A 20108-nucleotide genomic window follows, 5' to 3' on the forward strand; every position below is an offset into this window, starting at 1 on the left:
ATCCAAAATTAAAACTCATTAGGGACAAATTTAGGCCAAGATTCTCCCTGGATTAGTGGGTTGGGTCATTATATATGTGTATTTTTTTTTATATTTATAAATTTACTGAATCCAACGGTTAAGGTCTAATATTATCAAATCCAATGGTAATAAAAAAGATCTAACAGTCCAAATTTAAAATCAACTGCTAAAATAATTATATAAAAAAAAATCTTTCATGTGTTTCATATTCTTTCATTGTGTTCCACGAGTTTTATGGTGTCAATTTAATGATTTTTTTGGTATTATTGGAATCTAAATATTTTTAGGTTAAAATGTTCATAAAATTAAATTTGGATGGTCTACATAATTTTTTTTTTTTAAAGTTACTTTAAGAAAAAAAATATTATCCTAAATTCATTATTTAATAATCTTGGGCTAAAAATTTAATCCAAAAGAGTTGGAACATAAAAACTGTTTGTGAGTTAAAACCTAAATTTTATGAGTTAAAAATTTTAGGTTTTAAGTCAAAGGTTAGAGATGGTCTAAGTGAAGGATAATGCTTATGTCCTCCATCCCAACAATCATTTATTATCTTTATTATTATATAAAGATCATATATCCAAAAATTATTTAATTTAGAGATCTTTTATCTATTCATATGCATAAAAACAAATTGACGGTTTATCATGAAAATGCTACTTGTTACCAAAATAATTTATTGGTTTAACACACATAAATGACTAAATGACTTCCAAATTCAAAAAATTTTAGTTGATGATAAAGAGAACAAACAATTTTCATTTAAATGATAAATGTTCGTTAGTCGCAAGTGGGATAACAAATAAGTCTCCTAGAGCATAGAAAGCAGGTGAGGAGCCATGAGAAAAATATGGGGGGAAAAGGGTGGAAGCATGGCAGGAAAAAGACAAGAGTCCAGGACAAGGCTATCTCGAAGCTAAGAGTGGGAAATTCCAAATTTTAGTCTTGTATTTACCTCTAACAGGATGGGACCTATAATTCCCACCCTCAACTTTATAATTTGTTAGATTTTGCATTTTGTTGATTTTTTTTTTCTAATAATTTTGAATTTAGTTTTTTTTGTAAAATCTATCTTGTTTTATTTTTACAAACATTTCGATGTAAAAATTCAAAATTTGAACAAAAAAATTGTTGAGAAAATTAAATTTTTATGGATTAGAGAACAAATGGATGGGTAAAAGACATAAATACCTACCCTAAACCCAAAATTCTATTTTTCTCATCCCAAAATACATTCATTAGAGATGATTTGGACCTAAATTTTGTGTGTTATAAGTATTTGATTGGTTATCTCAATAATTAAACCCTAAAAAAAGATAAAAATAAAATATAGAATGACATTATTATTTAATATATCGGGTGGAGCAAAAAATTGTAAAAAATGTTAAATTGCTACATAAGCCATCAAATATCATATTAATATTTAAATTTGACATCTACTTAGCAAGTGGCCCTTTACCACAATAGTGGAAAGGTGTTGCGCTCTTGCATGACATCATAGGTTTGAACTTTATCGGTGACTAATCTAACACCTAATCTAACAAAATTTATTGTTTGACAAAAATTTAAAAAAAAAATTTAACATCTACTTTAAAGATGCTTTCATATGTCAATTCACGTAAGATTGATATACCAGTTGAAACTTTTTTCTACCTTCAATTATTCTCTTTTGAGAAATTTGATTACCTTCAAATTTGATTTACCAAGATTTGACATATGAATGGTCTTTCCTTCTACCAAAACGATAGACCTGCTCGAAAACTCCAAAGGCAGCTAATTGGGCTGCAGCAGCATCTTCCCAGAAGCAGACGCCAGCACAAAACATTTGACTTGCTCTCTCGAAAGCCACACCGGTGTCTCTAGTCTAGCCTCCACCTAATCAAACGCCACCCACCCCGGCCCCCACCGGGCCCACCCTGTATGCATGAACACAAATGCACAACACCACCAATAAATAACTAATGCATTTTTATATTGCTGTAATAATATTTGTATCTGTGTTGACCAGTCTTTGATAAAACAAAGGCAACCAAGAGAAGAAAAACGAACAAGACGGCCGCCGGTTCGCTTGGCAATCCATCCATCCATCCTGCTAAAGGTGTTTGGTTGATGAGAAAGTGAGGGAAAAATACACAGAGAGAGATGAGCGGTCGGACGAGTGGGAAGAGAAGGGCGGCGGCGGAGGCGGAGCTTGCAATACAGTCGATAGGGTTGGGGTATGATTTGACCGTGGACTTGAAGCTCAAGTACTGCAAGAGGCAGCAGTCAGGGCTTGATAGTCGGTTGATCGTCATCGATGATGATCAAGTTCGAGAGATTGCGGTTCCGGGCGCAGGCGGCGTTTGCATACCCAATGTCCCAAAGTCCATCAAATGCGACAAAGGCGAGCGCATGCGGTTCGCCTCTGATGTCCTCTCCTTCCAACAGGTTTGATTCACCATTTTACTTGAGATTTAATTAGAAATTGAAAATCGAAAATGGGTGTGTATTCAGTTGGGGTTATGAGGTGTTTTAATTTTTTTAATAAATATAAGGGTACTCAATCAGTGATTTTATGAAATTTAACGGTTATTCAATCATGATTTTAAGGCAGTTTATTAAAATTCTTAGAAATTTTGGTGATTTTTTTTTTAATAAATATGGGGTATTCAATTAGTATTTTAAGTGATTTTCTGAAATTTAACGTGTATTCAATCATGATTATAAGATAGTTTATTAAAATCCTGTATTCCATTAGTATTTTGAAGAAATTTATAACATTCCGGTGTATTCAATTTTAAAAGGTCTAGGAATTTGAGGAAATTGGAGAGATTTTGTGGTGTAGGTTAAGCTTTCACAAATCTCACATCTCCCCCAAGATTACTAAAATTTTACATGGACTCTACAAATCAATTAAACTCCGTCAAAATTCATGGATTTATAAATCCAATTAAATACACCCCCTTGATAAGAATTTGTGAGAATTAATTAGTTGTTAATTGATTGTAGATGTCGGAGCAATTCAACCAGGAAGTGGGTGTGTCAGGTAAAATACCAACAGGGCAGTTCAATACAGCTTTTGAGTTTACAGGAGGATGGCAAAAGGACGCTGCCAACACCAAAACACTTGCTTTTGATGGAGTCTCCATCACCCTCTACAGCGTTGCTCTCGATAAATCCCAGGTTGCCTTGTGTGACCATATCAAACACGCTGTCCCCTCCTCCTGGGATCCCGCCGCACTTGCTAGGTTATTGCTTAATCCTCCCATTCCCATCGAATGCTCATACCACACGACTTTACAAAACAAACAAACAAACTCATTTAACATTTCATCATTCTTTCTTTCTTTCTTTCTTTCCAGGTTTATTGACAAGTATGGCACACATGTCATTGTTGGGATCAAAATGGGTGGAAAGGATACCATATATGCCAAGCAGCAGCACTCCTCGCCTCTCCAACCTGCTGATGTTCAGAAAAAATTGAAGGACATGGCTGATAAAATGTATATAGATGCAACTGCTCACTCTAGTCTCACTTCCGCAAAGTTGAATGAGAGAGACAAGGTTTGAACAATTTGATCATATGCTACGGTTAATACCACTCAATTCAAACAAACGTGCTTTTGGTTGTAGTACATAGAAACTTCTTTTAAAACCGCACATGCCTTTACATACTCTCTTGGAAGTGCTTCCTAAGAAACCACTTAGGGAGTGTTTCTGTGCCAGAAGGTTTTACTCAGGAGCAAACCTAGCACTTTTACTAGTAATGCTTCTGCAGGTCATGTAAACCATTTTGTCAGAAACCCTAGTGGAAACTATGATCCTTGAAGAAGAACCGGAATAAAGGATTGTTCCTATCATTGGATTGCTACAGGTTTTCGTGTTTCACTGTTGAGGAAGATGTACTATTTACATTTTGTTTATCAATTTAGATGCAGACTATTGTTTTGTGCATCCTTTGTTTTTTTCACCTGTAACAGTAAGAAGGTTCTTGAAATTTATTTTGGACCATGTCTATGTGCCTGGACTTAATTAAGTTGATATCTGCTCAAACCTGTCAAATTGCATTCGTGAATTTTGTCCATTTCTCTTTTTAATAGCTTTCATGTGTGATTTCACTATAGAGGTCGTTTCTTGTCACTTTGTGATGGTTCTTTATGGTGGTTCATTATAATTTTCTTAAAACTAAAGTTTTAATTTAAATTTGAGTACAGTTTCAAACATATTATGTTACTGAGACTCAATATAGAACACTATTGAATGTATAATGGAATTGGTTTGATTTAGCAGATGCATTTCTTTTGCTACCGTGCCTTCATACAATGAAAATAATGCCAGATTTATATCATGTCATATTCTATAGCTTACTTAATCTCTGTTTTAATTTGTTTCAGTTAGTCAAGGAGTCAAGGGCTATCATGGATAATATCCCATCCAGTTCTTATGCTACTGTAGAGGTGAGAAAAGATAAGAAAGATCTCTTTTTAAATTGGACTTTTGTTGGGTCAAAGATCCTTCTTGGTACAACTTAGACCAAGTGTACATTGCAGGTTCTGATTGTTATTGAACACTCCTGTAACCATCTGTATCAGTAACAATGCTGTCATTGTCATCATGTTGTGGTGCTTACCAAAATCATATTTTTCATATTGGGTTTACCCATAACATGTTATATGTCCTTATCTTTTCTTGCTGTAAGCTTTTTGATATAATTTCTTGCTTCTAGTTGGTAACGGCTTCTGGTTATAGAACCATAAAATTCAAATACCATCAGCATCTTAAATCTTGGAGCGTGCAGAGGTTAAAACTGTATGCAGTTATGCAGGGGATGTCCTTCTAGCCTCATTTGTTTAATGTCTTAAATCTTGGGTTTGTGATTCAGTTTCAGGATATTAAATTCATGTGCAAGCGGAAGGGTGGAAGCTTGTATAAAAATCTGCCTCACAATGATTGGTGTCAAACAGTTCAGACTGAACCTGATGTGATCTCTATGTCATTAGTTCCTATCCAATCCTTACTGAGTGGGATACATGGGAGTGGATTTTTGAGCCATGCTATTAATCTCTATCTTCGTTGTAAGCTGAATCCTACTTTCCTTAGCAAATTAATTTATTTATAAAGTTCTAATTGCTTGCCGAGGGAACTAATATCCTCTAAAAATAATATCCAATATGACACAACACAACAGGCTTTTTATGAAATTTACTTGTGCCCTACAGTTTCAAAATTCTCCTAGTTATGCTTAGCTTTTATAATGCCCATTTTTGTGAGTTGTATCTGAATCCAGTACTCATTTGAGGGCGATGAAGGTGTCCTTTTTTGTGAGTTACATCTGAATCCAACACTCATTGGAGGGCAAGTATGTAGGTGTCCTGTTTTGTGGTAATCTCCATGTGCTTTGTCGGGTTCTCCTCCTGACAGCTTAAGCTTGGATAGCTGTGATAACAGAATAGCTTTTGTATTCATAATTTTGTCAACAGCATTTACATAAGACTATCTATCTTAGTGAATGCACTTTCTAGAGAATGACATAAATAATAGTCCGAGTGTTTGGATTTTTATTCCTGTGATTTGCTGAGTTTCTTCAGAATAAAGGTTAAACCTATGTTAGTGACTCCATCCCAGAAATGTATAAACATCCAATTCTGTAGAGGTAGATTCTTTATCTTATATTTTCTCCTGGTTCTTAGTAGCAAATCGACAATCTACCATTTTCATACTAATCCAAATTTCTCTCAAATTTCTGTTTAATTTTTTGTACAAACTTACGAGAAATAAAGGAAAATGTAGTACAAGTGTTTTACCTTTTCCAATTTTCATCAAGCACAGATAAACCGCCAATTGAAGAGCTGCATCAATTTTTGGAGTTTCAACTTCCAAGGCAATGGGCACCGGTGTTTGGTGAGCTTGCTCTTGGTCCTCAGAGGCAGCAGCAAAGCGGTGCATCTTTACAGTTTAGCTTCATGGGTCCTAAGCTTTATGTTAACAAAAATCCGGTAATGGTATTAGTATTGTGTTTTCTTAAAGATAGAAAAGCTTTCTGTGTTTTCTTTGGATCTTTGTCCTAATAATGCATGTAAAAATGGATGTATTGTCCTGGATTTTCCATTAGTTAAAGTTGACCGAAAAGATGATAGATTAAGCATTAAGCATTCACAAACAATTTAGGGAATGTATGATCATTATTTTCTGTTAGCATAAGCTTGATTATGATATTTTACTGGTGATTCCTCTACATTATTAGCAGCTATTTAGTCCTAAACCCTCACTCTCTCAACAATGCATATTCATAGTTAAAATACCAAAAACTTGAGTGTTGCGGTTAGTCTCTTCCCCGCTCCCTATCTCCTTATGATACGGGAAAATGTGTTTAAATAATTTACAGGAAATGACATTGCAGAGTTCTTATGTTGGTAGATTATGGTTTATTATGCATTTAGTTAGCATCATGGTGATTGATTTTTGATGAATTACATAATAGGTTGATGTGGGTAAGAAGCCGGTGACTGGCCTCCGGTTGTATTTGGAGGGAAAAAGAAGCAACTGCTTGGCAATTCATCTGCAGCATCTCTCTACGCTGCCAAAGACCTTCCAGCTCCAGGATGCAGTGAATGGAAATATCTCTCGACTTTCATCAGACCGTAGATACTTCGAAAAGGTTCAATGGAAGAGCTTCTCTCATGTCTGCACAGCTCCTGTTGAGGCTAATGATGATTTGTCCGTTGTCACTGGCGCTCACTTTGAAGTTGGAGACTCTGGCCTGAAGAAAGTTTTATTTTTACGGCTTCATTTTTCTAAAGTAATAGGTGCGACTAATGTTAGACAGGCTGAGTGGGATGGTTCCCCTGGCTTGGCGCAGAAATCTGGATTAATTTCAACCCTTATTAGCACCCGTTTCTCGAGTGCTAAGAAGCCACCTCCTCAGCCTGCTGATGTGAACATAAACTCGGCTGTGTATCCTGGGGGCCCTCCAGTGCCAACACAGACACCTAAACTATTGAGGTTTGTGGATACGACCGAAATGACAAGAGGACCGCAGGATTCACCTGGGTATTGGGTTGTGTCGGGGGCAAGGCTTATCGCTGAGAATGGTAAAATATCTCTACGAGTCAAGTATTCTCTGCTGACCATGATTTTGCCTGATGAAGAGATGCAAGATAACTACTGAAGGCTCGTCTGGCACATACTCGGATGTTCGTATTCGCATCTCTTAGATGGAGGGCAGGGATTCTGTTGGAATGTTTGTCGAGTTTGGGTTTGGTTGTACATAATTTATTTTGTAATATGTAACTTCCTATGTAAATTCTTCTTTATTCTTTTGTTAAGTAGATTGAACTTGTCTTTGTGGTGATATTTGGATATTTGAATTGGATGAGTTAATTGACTAGGTTTGTTTGTTGTGGTTTCGTTTTTTATTCTCTATGTTGTTTTTTTTTTCCTTGTCTAATTGTGCAACAAAAATGCTACTCTTATCCCATTTTTCACACCATGTTTGCATCACACCTCTCTAGTAAAGATGAGATTTATATGTGTCGGTAAGTTATACTCTTACTAGAGAATAGGTAGAAATACGATATGAAAAATATGATAAGTGTCGCATACGCATCATATAAATCATAATCTTGTTATTTCCTTGTACTTTGGATGGGGGTTTTTGGTGGATCCAAGGAATTTACTAGTGATGGGATGGGAGTAGGAAATGAAGGGGTTAAAGATGGGGGTTTTTGGTGGATCCAAGGAATTTCGTTCGGTTCGTGATCGTTCATCATATATCGTACGGTAAAAAATCATTTCAAAATTTAAAATTTAAAGTTAAATATAAATAGTACCTAACGAAAACTGACCATGTACGATGAACGATCACGATCATAGAATCCTTAGGATCCCCAGGAAAAGGATCCGACGGGAAACCTTTCCAAAGATGAAGGGGTTTTTAGGTTCCAAGAAAGGGAATTTTGATTTATATTTGTTAGCAATTTGAAAATGGAAAATATAAATTACAACTGTGAAAAAGAAAGTTTGGATTAAGAACTTACAGAAACGGTTTCATGGACATTCAAAATTGTCTAAAATTGTTTTTTTTTCCCCCTAGGAATGGTTTTCAAAATTTTCAGATTGGATAAAAATAATAATTGGAGTTCCCAACACGACACGCCGACGATGCTCTAAAAACCGATACATGGTAGTCTGACAGCAGATAAGGTCATCTTCAACTGAAGGGTCTAGAGGGTCAGAGGGTCAAAAATAGCCTGAAAACCGTCTACAACCAAGGGCTAGGGCAGAGGGCTCGCGGGCCCCATGGAATCTGAAAGGGCCCAAGGGCTAGAGGGTTGGCCCTTTCCAGCCAGCCCCAGGCTGGCCATAATTTTTTTAGGCCATCTCCAACCGAAGGGTTCAGAAGGCCAAATGGTTGAAAATAGCCCGAAAACCGTCTCAAACCGAGGGCTAGGCCAGAGGGCTCTGGAATCTGAGAGGGCCCCATGGAATCGGAAAGGGCTAGAGGGTTGGCTATCTTTTTTTTGCTTATGTTGGATTTCCTGTCGGTTATAACCGATAGGAATTCTTTGAATATTTTTTTTAACAGTTTTATTATTATTTTTTATTTACAAAAATTTTCCTATAACTTCTATTTTTCATATATTTTTTTTAAATTCTATTTTTTTTTCCTATAACATTTATTTTACAAATTTGTTTCATTTTTTTTTTAAATTTCATTTTTTCCTATAACTTCTATTTCACAAAATTTGTTTCCTTTTTATTTTAAATTCTATTTTTTTTCCTATAACTTCCATTTCACAAAATTTGTTTCGTATTTTTTTCTATAACCTCCTAAGCCATTATACAACATTAAATTAAATTAAGTAAAGTGAAACAACATTAAACAATATTAATAACATTAACCAACATAAAAATTATACAATATAAAAAAAAAACATTTAACAACATGAAACTTAAACAACATTTAAGTTGTAGTTTTTAAATAATAAACTATGTTTGGCCTTGTGGCCCTTTGCCCCTTGGTTGGAGACGGTTTTTTATGACATGGCTAAAACAAGCCCTCTGGGCCTCAGTTGGAGACAAAGGCAAATATGGTCCTGTACTGTTCATTAAAATATTAATATCTTGGAGAATCTTGGAGGGCCAGATGGCTAAAACGAGCCCTCTGGCCAGTCCTCGATTGGAGATGGCCTTAAATGTGTCGGATTTCCTGTTGGTTATAATTGATAAGAATAATTTAGATTATTTCAATAGTGTCGATTATAACCAACACGAATAGTGATTTAAATATTACGGCTAGACATGAATATTTTTTATTAATTACTATTCATGTCGATTATAACCGACATGAATAGTAATTTGAATTGCAATAGTGTTGGTTATAACCGACACAAATAGTATGAAAAAAATTGAATACAACGGCTAGCTGACTGCAGCTAGCCGTTTTATTCTTTTTTTTTTTTTTTTTTTTTGAATTTAAACCTTTTTTTTTCTTCTATATATATGGTGAAGCTCTTTCAATTCTTCACTTCATCTGCAATATTTCCTTCATCTACAATGTTTCTATCAATTTTTCAATAATTTCCTTCAATATTTTTTTCAATATTTCCTTCATTTGCAATATTTCTTTCAAATTTTCAAAAATTTCCTTCAATATTTTTTCAATAATAAATTATGTTTAGCCCTATGACCCTCGATTGAATACGATTTTTTGTGACAGGACTAAAACGGACCCTATGGTGTTTTGGCCCTCAGTTGGAGATGGAGACAAATATGACATTATACTGTTTATTAAAATATTAATATCTTATAGGACCAGAGGGCTAAAACAAACCCTCTAACTAGCCCTTGGTTGAAGATGGCATAAAAATAAGCAACCCTAAAGGATTTGAAACGTACAATATTTTTTTTTTTTTAACAAACAATATTATCGAGAAGGTGGGCTTAGCCTCACATAGAGCTAGCAATAATGTGGTTCAAATTCACCTTCAATGAGAATCGAACCTAAAACCTTTCACTTACAAATTAAGAGGAATATCACTAGACTAATGTACTAAACGGCAAAAAGTACAACTAAAATCGAATAATTCAACTTGCCTATCAACCTAATAGTCATGCCACACAATTGATGAAATATTTCATGCTCCACTACTCTATGCAGAGCCAGTAAGAAAAATATTACAGAAAAAAATGAAATTTCAAAATGTGGCATTATCAATAGGACAGAAAAGTGAACATGCTCAAACAAAGGACCAAGTTAGAACACTCCCTCCAACCAGACCAAAATATGATCACCTACTCGGAAAAGCTTACCCTACCGGCCAAGGCCTGCAACCAAACCTTTACTAAAACAAGACCCAACTTAAATACGTAAACCAAAAAGGAGAAAACAAGATTTTGAGAATAATGTTTACCCTAATTGAGTTACAATTCGTTGTACAAAACCGAAATCATCTATAAAACATCACAGCTTATTTGGTTTTCTTCTCTTCTTCCTCCTTAACAGCAGTGACATCTGCACCATCCGTGACCTCTGCACCACCCGTGACCTCATCGTCACCACTGAAACCAAATTCATTGACACGCTTCTTGTCGACTGGGTAGACCCATCTCTGGTATACGTATATCAGAAATATGACATCTGCCAGCCAAGAATGAAAATCAGTAAAACGGGGAGATAAATATACGAACCAAAGTCCAACCAGCATTCAAACAAACACAGAATCAGCTACTCTCGTACTACTTTCAAATAAGCATTCAGAATAAGATAGTCGCTTAAATGTAACACGCTAACCTAGGCGCAAGAATGGGCGAACTTGAGGAGAAATTTTTCAGTGTGCCGGGAATACAGCCCGGTCCACCAAGTGTAATCATACAATTGGTTGGAAAACTTTTTTTTTTTTTTCAAGTGTTCAACTAATTTTATTATTACAATGGGTATTACCGCACCGTGTTCCCGGCACTCAAACTTGAGAAAGAAAAAGCTAGACACAAATTTCTAGCTTAGTAGCAGTGTTTTACAAAAGGAGAATCCAGAACACAAATGCAAATCACTGACAATTTACCCTCCAAAGATTAATCTTAACAGCATTTCAAATATCATAACTAAGCATCTGCACACTGCTTCCCAAACAAGAAGATTACGGGTTGTTTGGGTTTTCAGTCCAACACAGAGCTTTTAAGGATGAACTATTTTTTATGAGCTACGTCACACTGATTGACATATCAACATGATGGTAACCTAAACAGGATACTGCAACCAACGTTTACTAGCTCACTCAAATTTCAACAAGGTAACAATCTAATCCCAAACACAGGTTATGGACCAAAAAAGATCACAGATTTTATGGTATATGACTACTGCAGAAAATAAACCACAACTCACCATCACGGAAGACCGAAAGGCGATGTAACATTGGCATTTTTATGACGAAGGCAAATAGATCATCAATGATGGTGTTGAGGAACTTGTATGTCATCTGCCTCCATGGCATATGAGCCACTGACTTCAGCTTATAGTTAATGAACAATTGAGGGCACATCATAATAAAACCTGCAGTGACAATGTATTAAAAACAAGTGTGACACCAGCAATCATCAATTTTTAACCACAAATAAGACTAACGACCAATATATGCAATATAGGAAGATTGACATTTACGTCGTCAACTCATTATTATGAAGTGCAGACTCTTTTCAAAGTCAATTAAACCAGGGTTACCAAAGTTAATGAAAATGGTAGTACTAACTTAATTCTCACTGGAGAGTGAAAAATATAAAGCTATCCCGAAATACAGTTATAAATTATAGTGATTAGTGCAGCCTCAATATGAGGTCCCTCATACCGTCTTTGATACAATCATACAGAGTACTGAAATGGTTTAAACTGATGACCAAGTTGTGCAATTTTCGACTACAGTAAGGAGAAATATTAGCATATAAAAACAATGGGGGGAACCGAGAACTTACCAAACATGTAGACACAGCTTGTGAGAGAAGACAGAATCCAAGAATACCAGCTCTTGTGACGCTCGTACTTAAGCGAGTAAATAGCAGAGCATGCAACAAGGAAGAAGAGCACATATGACAAATACTTCATTGCCATATCATCATATTCTTTTGTTCTATTCCCTGCATATGACTCACGGTCTCGGAACCTCAACTTAGGTATCCTCCCGGTTCTATCAATCTGGAGATGGAAAAGACAAATATTAAGCTTATAAGCTAGAGATCAGGATCATTATTTAAAATAGCTTTGTTATGTCACTGAGTTTCAAATCTGCAGAGTTTCAAACGTATAGAGGATTCCTGATCTTTTGCAGGAATAAATTTAAAAGAAGATGCAAACAAACGTTCTACACACTCATTCCAAACTCATGAGCCTAACTCCAAAAGAGTAGCTAGAATGTCAAAAAATGAGGAGAAACAATACAAAAAACAAAGTGAGGTGATTTATTTGGCCTAATCATTTCTGTGACATTATGCAAATTTAATCCGATACCTCTATGTGCATGGCCTTCCCAATTTTCCAAAACTCAATGCAGCAGCCAATTCCAGAACTTGCAAGTATCATCCATGAAGTATCATTATCAAGTAGATAGAGGAAGACAATGAGCTGACATATGAAGCTCACAATAACAGACTTTGCAGATAGTCCTTCCATAGATTTATTTTTGTTCCAAAATTGAATATCTGCAGAGAAAGAAAAATTAGACTAAAAATCCATGACATATCCTCAATATATGTTTTTAAGCAAGCAAAAACAAAAGAGAACAATACTTACCATTCTTGAATGCCAAGAAGTCAAACACTGAATGAAGTAAAGAAACAACCATTGTGATTACAAGGAGGTAGGGGTTTCCTTCCAAGAATACTCTCTGGAATGCATAATAAATCAATTAGCATTTGAAAAAAACAAGAAAACCAATAAATATCACAAATTCATCCTCAAGCAGCAAGATTCATGAAAAAGAATAACACTACAGCACATATCCCCAGAACCACACCCCTCCCTCCAAAATAACTTATGCATCTTGCATTACAAAGCCACACAATCCTGGAACAACCCAGCTCAAATTTGGCTACCAAAACCGCCTAAACCATAAGCACAAAACAGCCAAGGCAGTGCAGAAACAAATTATCTTCACTCTCAGCACCCTCCCTTAGCAAAGAACCTTCATAAGTAAGATTTACAAGAAATGTCCCTGAAAAATCCGACTTCCAGTTCTTCCGAGATTGCCTAGAAGGACGCAGTTTAACACTAATTGTGATAAAAAATAAAAATAATAAAAAAAGGAAACTCCCCCATTTCCTCATCACTAAGATCCATATGAAACCCAGAATTCCACATCAGTGCATAGGAAAGAGGATGAAGACTCATACAATGCTTATATTACAATACATTGCATATCTTTTGTTTATTTTTTGAACTCCCCAATTTTTTTATCGACCAAAACAATAATCTGATTTACCATTTTTCAAGCACTGTAGGAAGTATATCAAAATATGATAACTGAATTTATTAAAGGCAAATGCCAGAAATCTCCTACAGTAACAAAAATAAGCAATACCTTCAGTTCATCAGCCTCACCCTCGAGCATGCTTCCATAACTACGGTGAATCTGGAAAGACTGATCAATCTGCAGGAATAGTTGCCATTTGGTCATGCTTATGGGACCTATCTCCAGATTTAGAGGCAATTCTTTCACCGTCTCATTAATTGGTATCAACTTATCTCGAAGTAACCAAAATTCATTGAAGAAAATAGTTGGAAAGTAGTCCCCTGAACTAGGCTCAACATTCAAGTCTGCCAATCTAAAGTTAAGAAAACCAAAGCTCCAGTCTTAGGATGTTTTACCTCAGACACCCCACATTTTAGTCAAGTTAATGCTTGATACAACCAAAAGACAAAGGTGACAAACATAAATCAAAGAACTTATGAAGATCACATATTTTCAATCGACGATGTTAACAATAAAAACAAAAATTCCAAATTATTTTTTTCCATACTGAAAAGCACCATACCTATGCATACAACCACCAAGAATACAATTTTTATTTCACAGCTAAAACCCTCATCCCCCTGCAGGGATTTAATATATATTGGGAGCTGTAATTTGTCATAAAAACATGAAACTCAGAAAGCAAACCAAAAATAGAAATGAATGAATAAAAAAACAGAAGAAAATTATAATGTTGGTACGTGTCTAGTTTTTGTGCAGTGGCAGAAAACTAAGATGTTTTTAACTGGTATCTGTTAACCACCAGGCATAACTTTGTTGTAGCATGTAGTTAGACACAATGAATAAGGGAAACATGTTACTCAGCCAATGTCCAGAACTAAGATGTGTTATCATGAAACCAATCATGCAGAAATTTCAATGATATGGTGTAGTCCAATCGATCCCCATCACCAGCAACCAAATTAATAGGGAAAAGTGTACAGCACTAGATTCTATAATATGCCAATATTTGTTGGTGAGTGTACTTACATGCACATAGACAAACACAACGTACTTCACAGTCAAATTAGTATACGCCACAGAAACATGTAATGCAACGAACTGTTGCATTAACAAACATTCCAATACAGATATTTTGCCAAACAAATTTCATGAAAGACCATAAAGTATGGCTGTGAAAGACAGTATGGCAAATTAGAAGGATACAAGGGGCAACATTAGGTGGAACAGCATTATGAGGGTACCTACAACAGAAAAAATAGAATCAAAAAATGGAAAATGGAAAATTCATTTGAGAAAAATATGCTTGTACGTGGGAGAAAGAAATGCTAGCAATATGAAATAGGCACATTTTCTCTTTAAAATATAATACACCAATTGCAATTTTATAAATAGTTTATTTTGGGAACTTGGCAAAATGAAATACAATTGAAATTAGCCTACAATATCTTAACTTTCGAATTCGGAAGCAAGTTCTGCTAAATAAGATATTCTGTCAAGAACTTGCAAAACCTTACAGTTGCATCATACTCAGAAAGCATACCGTGTAAAATCATCGACCAAATTAATAGTAATATTTGGTTTCCAATATGATACCCACTCCACAGGACCATCATCTTCAGAATCACCTTGAGTATCATCAACTACCTAGAGTAACCAAGATAAATTTCATCAGGATAAATAACCATAGCACTATAGAAGAATAAAAAAAGGACGGAAACTCATGTTTCTTATCATGAGAATTTGAAGTTGCTGTTCTAACTTCTCTATATCTTTTTTTTTTTTTTAAATACAAATATATTGAAAACCAAGACAAAGATACAAAGAACTTGGTCAAGGACCAATCGACACCAAACTTAAAGTAATTGTAAGAGTTCAGAAACAAATTAGGCTATTCTTCATTCTCCCAATCACCCCACCAACAGCCACAGTATCCGACTCCCTTGATCGAATATCACCAACCTTCTAGCCTTGAACTACTAAAAAATATTCCTCCCACCCCCCCCCCCCCCCCCCCAACAGGGGACCCCCTGGGTCCACAATGTTCCAATCTCCATAGTTCAATATAACCACTTTTAAGTGAGAAAGAGGACTCGGACAGTGACCCATACCAAAAAACTTTTAAATTAGCAACCAACCATGAGATAAAGCCAACAGTTGAAGCTCTTTCTAGGTCCATTAAGTCTAGAACTCAATAGTCCATATCTACATCCGTATCCATAGTTCCCATTAAAAATCAGCAAATATCACTTTCGACCCTTTCAGGTGGACTCTTCTAGCCCACCCAACCCCTTGTTCAGGGTGTAATTCTTTATAAAACTACTGTTTCTTCTCCCAAGAAAAAGACCAAACATATAGATAGAGATTCTAGTATTCAAATTTCATTTATTAATAGTAATCTTTTTGTTTCTTTTTATTTGAGATACAGACAATTTTATTGCTAACAAACAATAGCACTAGAGGGAGCAAAAAATAAAAATAAAAAAATGGTCAAGAAGAGAAGCAACTGGTGCTACGTAGTAATCTAAACAATTTCTGTAAATAGCAAATAGAAAAGAATACAACGTACCTCAACAAGTGGTTCCTTCTCATCAGAATCTTTCGAGCCCCCCAGCAAACTCCTCTTTTTATCAGCTTTTGACTTTGGCAGGTGTGTCACAATAGCTGACAGCAACAAAAAGAGAAATTAACTCCAGTATTCATGATGAGATGGAAGAATTTGAAAAGAAAATGAACAAATGAACTCTAGGAGACAATCTTACAGTGTGTCTTTCCAAATGCAGCAAGAGGCTGATATTCGGGATCAGTTGGGTCTGGAGGGTATCCAGAGCGTGCAAAGAAAACATGAGCATAGAGACTTCCATTGTGCTTTAAGGCCTGAAAGAATAAATATTTCTACTTATACCTTTGAATTTGGCAGCCTACCAAACACTAGTACACGAGAAAACACATGGACCATGTCAAATTTACAGAAGTTTAAAAGTAATACCTCAGATGGATAGTACTTCGTAGACAGAGTCCGGGTACTCTCTGGCCCCCAGACAGCATACGGGATATTAGTTTCATGCCACACAAGTTCACGTTCACTGCCGAATTCATTGAACTTTTCGCGTTCGGAAATATACAACCACATATCCTGAGGAGAATACATAAATTACAATAAATATAATTCTAATAATAAGAAAAGTAACAATAGTATTAAGGCAAAATCAGGCATACTCCAGAAAAGAATAACACTTAGCAGCAGTATTGACTTAACCCTTTTAACTGTCAAAGATTTAAACCCAAAATGCTCTCTTTTCCATAACCAATCACCAAGACTAAAACTTTTCATTCGGTGTATATCTTTCCCTGTATATCCACTTTGGTTCTACAATCATAACGTATGTGTTCATTTCCTTTCCACTTCAACGTCCACACACACACACACACACACATATCTCTAGCTGCTACAAATATGCATCTGATACAACCGGCAAGTAATGAATATTAACTTCAATTTGTAAATTTCTTGAGGAAACAAAGCCGGAACTTGAAATTGATGGGTGAAAACAAAGAGAGATGGAGAGAGAGATGCAGACCAGGGGTTCAGCCTTTTGGAAGAGATTGGAGCTGAGCTGAGAGGGGTCAGAAGGAGCCTTCTTGGGAGAAAAGAATTTGGAAGCGAAGTACCAAAACACAGCCATCCGTATGATTCCAGTGATGCTCTGACCAAACCCTCCGCCTCTTCCTTGCTGCTGTCCTCCTTGGACTTGACCATCCGCTGCCGCTGCCACTGGCGGCGCCATCTTCTTCTTCTCCTTCTTCTCCTTCTCAGTTGGAGGTTTAGGTTTCGGAGAGGGGAGAGAGATCGGTGAGATCGAAGTAGAGGCGTGAAGGAGTGCGAGAGAGATATTTGTAGTTGTTTATTATTTGATCTGCCGAAAAAGTGGGCATGGAAATAGTGCTTCGGCGAATCTCTAATTCCACTCCCTCTTTTGATTGCCGACCCCAAACGCTCACACGACACACCAAATTGATCTTTATTCCGTAAAACATAAAACCAAAATGCATTTCTCTTTAGGTTCAAACTTAAAACATCTTATTTGTAACTACATAGACGTACCGCTTTCAACTATTAATGATTTTTTTTGTAATTCCTCTCACATAATGATATTTTACACTAAATTGTATAGAAATTTAGGCTATTCCACATTATAAACTTGCCTTAATAACGTTTTATCGAACTCGTTATTCATAAAAATTTAATTTAAGAGTTCTCATTAACAAGTTTCATTAGATCGGGACACTGTTTACAAAACTTTCATGTGTTGTGTTATATTCTATTTTTAATTCTAAATATTGTTATACTTTTTCTCCTCCTACTGTATGTTCCATACTTTTGTTCAAATTATTTTTTTCATTTGATATTTTACGTAATCCTAACAGTTTATCAATATCTTCTATAAACTTTGACCAAAATTTTGCTTAACCATGTTAATGTCTAGATTATCAAAAGGCATTCTAACACTTTAATGAAATTCACTCTCATCATCTTCTAAATTAACTTGTTTATAATTACTAAATCTAAATGTTGCTTCTCTTGAGTGAGTGTTATAAATTTGTGTTTTATTTAGTTGTTTATTTTATTTTACTTGTAAATTATGTAGTGTCCGGTAAGTTCATTCTAAAATGTCATTGTCTACAGATTTTGCTTCTATCATATTGATATGTTTGCTACCAAAAATTAGGATCAAATTCTGAAATTCTAGATTGAACCTATGATTATAGTTATAAAAAAATTTCCTATATACAATATGTTAATTCACAAATTTTTGTACTCTTGGTAATACTCAAAATTGGGAAGTCAAAAGACCAGTACAGTCAACCCTCAATGGAACTCGGGGTAAAGGTTAAATAAATAAGAAACAACAAAGTTTAAGTGGTTCATCTTAAAAATTGAGTTGCATCAATTGTATACATTTGACGTGGATTGCAAAAATGCTCCACAACAGTGTGATGTAAATTTACTTTTGTGTGTCTGATCGCTTATATAAGATACTCATCCCTCTTATGTAACCTCTTAGTGAACTCCAAAAATCCTGAGATTTCATCTCCTTTACCGCTTTAGCATTAAATGAATTAAATACGTAGACACCACTTGCTGGCTACTCCATTATTCAATTGATCCATGGAGATAAAGTAACAATTGCTCGGAGCTAGTTACAAGATTTCCTGGGCCAACACATGCCAAGCACCTCGCTTGGCCAAAAGTGGAGTGCATGCAACGCTTCCACTATTTTAATTTCGTTTTAGTTCTTGCATGTAAGTTGTTAGTCCATATTCCGAATAGAGACCACCGTTTTCAATTGAGCAGAGACTGGTTGAAAATATAGAGAAAAAATGCATATTCTTAAGGCTCAAGTATTTAAATATCATGTGATGGTAAAACTCAGCTCGCTCTGTCATCCACACGTCACTGTGGAGCTTCAGGTCGGCTAGTATGGTGACTTCTTTAACTGGAGGTTTCAATAAGCACATGTTACCTCTCTTCTTGACTTGAAGAGAATCGTTTTCAGAGCAGCAGAAAGGAACGCCATAGTTGATGACCCGAGAGAGCTCTCACAGATGGCAAGAAACAGCCCAACTTGAATTGCAGTAGCCTGCTATCAAATCTCCCTGCAACACGGGCTGCAACGTCACCAATCTAGACACCATCTCGCTGTAAAACAGTGAATGTGATGAAGTGTGGAAATGAAGGAAGTCGAGAGACCATTGTGCCCACAACAACAGGTTACAGCAGCAACATCACCAGTCTAGATAATACGCACCATAGCTACATGATAAGATTTGATAAAGTTGAAGATTCCTTGATGCATGCGTTTGATCATATAAATTAAAGCGGAATTATGTTCTAACTTCCAAGGAAACTAAATACGAACGGTTAATACTCATTTTCGATAAGATGTAAGTATTTGTTACCATTAATGAAAGTAACTCCATGTGGGAGAGTGAAGCTGCTAATTGACAAATTGAAACGGCAAAAAAATAAAGAGCTTCAAAAAGAAAATGTGCCAGAGGATTGGTGTTCGAAATCTGACAGAGGAGACATTGTGCCTGAATCAAGCTGTTCATTAGAGAAGATAATAGCAAGTGAACTTGACAACAAAGAAAAGTTGAGTGATTCATTCTGGTTATTAGAGAAATGTATGATAACCTACCAGAGTTCGAGAAAGCCTGTGACTGGTACACAAGGAGTTGGAAAGTACCGGTTAATTGATGACTTGGAGGTACGTTGGTATTTTCGATAACATTATACAACACGCCTTGTGTTTTGTTCTTTTTAACAAAGAAATAGCATAGGTAGAATTAACAAAATGCTTTTATAATTTCTTAAGTGTAAATTAACGTGATATGTACTATTTTCTGTTTGGTAGATGCTTACGCTTATGCATAATCGCTAATTCTTAGGGCAGACATTAGCTAAAATTGATGCAGGTAATGTTCTAAACAACGCTGACAATTGGCAAAGAACGTTAGAAGCATACGAAGAAAGTTGTAGGTATGTTTTCTCTAAAGAGCTGCTGCATTCGTGCTCGTGGTTGTACGTATTTGAAAGTGTAAAATACAAGCTTTTGATACAATAAACATCTAAGGTCAGATACAAAA

General features: G+C 35.7%; 2 protein-coding genes across 2 annotated transcripts; one reads left to right on the forward strand and one right to left on the reverse strand.

Annotated features, from left to right (window-relative positions):
- Positions 1-1927: 1927 nt before the first annotated feature.
- Positions 1928-7413, forward strand: LOC137735520 (MACPF domain-containing protein At4g24290-like). The gene is made up of 7 exons (XM_068474951.1): positions 1928-2448; positions 3010-3248; positions 3363-3564; positions 4395-4457; positions 4883-5075; positions 5830-5996; positions 6482-7413. Exons 1-7 carry the CDS (start codon positions 2164-2166, stop codon positions 7166-7168), a joined length of 1836 nt encoding a protein of 611 aa, XP_068331052.1. The 5' UTR covers positions 1928-2163; the 3' UTR covers positions 7169-7413.
- A 2763-nt stretch (positions 7414-10176) lies between these two features.
- Positions 10177-17378, reverse strand: LOC137733564 (uncharacterized). The gene is made up of 12 exons (XM_068472703.1): positions 17042-17378; positions 16450-16596; positions 16223-16337; positions 16030-16124; positions 15004-15107; positions 14667-14704; positions 13569-13804; positions 12782-12875; positions 12500-12690; positions 11968-12187; positions 11384-11551; positions 10177-10639 (listed from the first exon to the last, which is right to left on the reverse strand). Exons 1-12 carry the CDS (start codon positions 17246-17248, stop codon positions 10470-10472), a joined length of 1785 nt encoding a protein of 594 aa, XP_068328804.1. The 5' UTR covers positions 17249-17378; the 3' UTR covers positions 10177-10469.
- Positions 17379-20108: the final 2730 nt, after the last annotated feature.

Source organism: Pyrus communis, chromosome 1, assembly GCF_963583255.1.
Source record: "Pyrus communis chromosome 1, drPyrComm1.1, whole genome shotgun sequence".
NCBI classification, from domain to species: Eukaryota; Viridiplantae; Streptophyta; class Magnoliopsida; order Rosales; family Rosaceae; genus Pyrus; species Pyrus communis.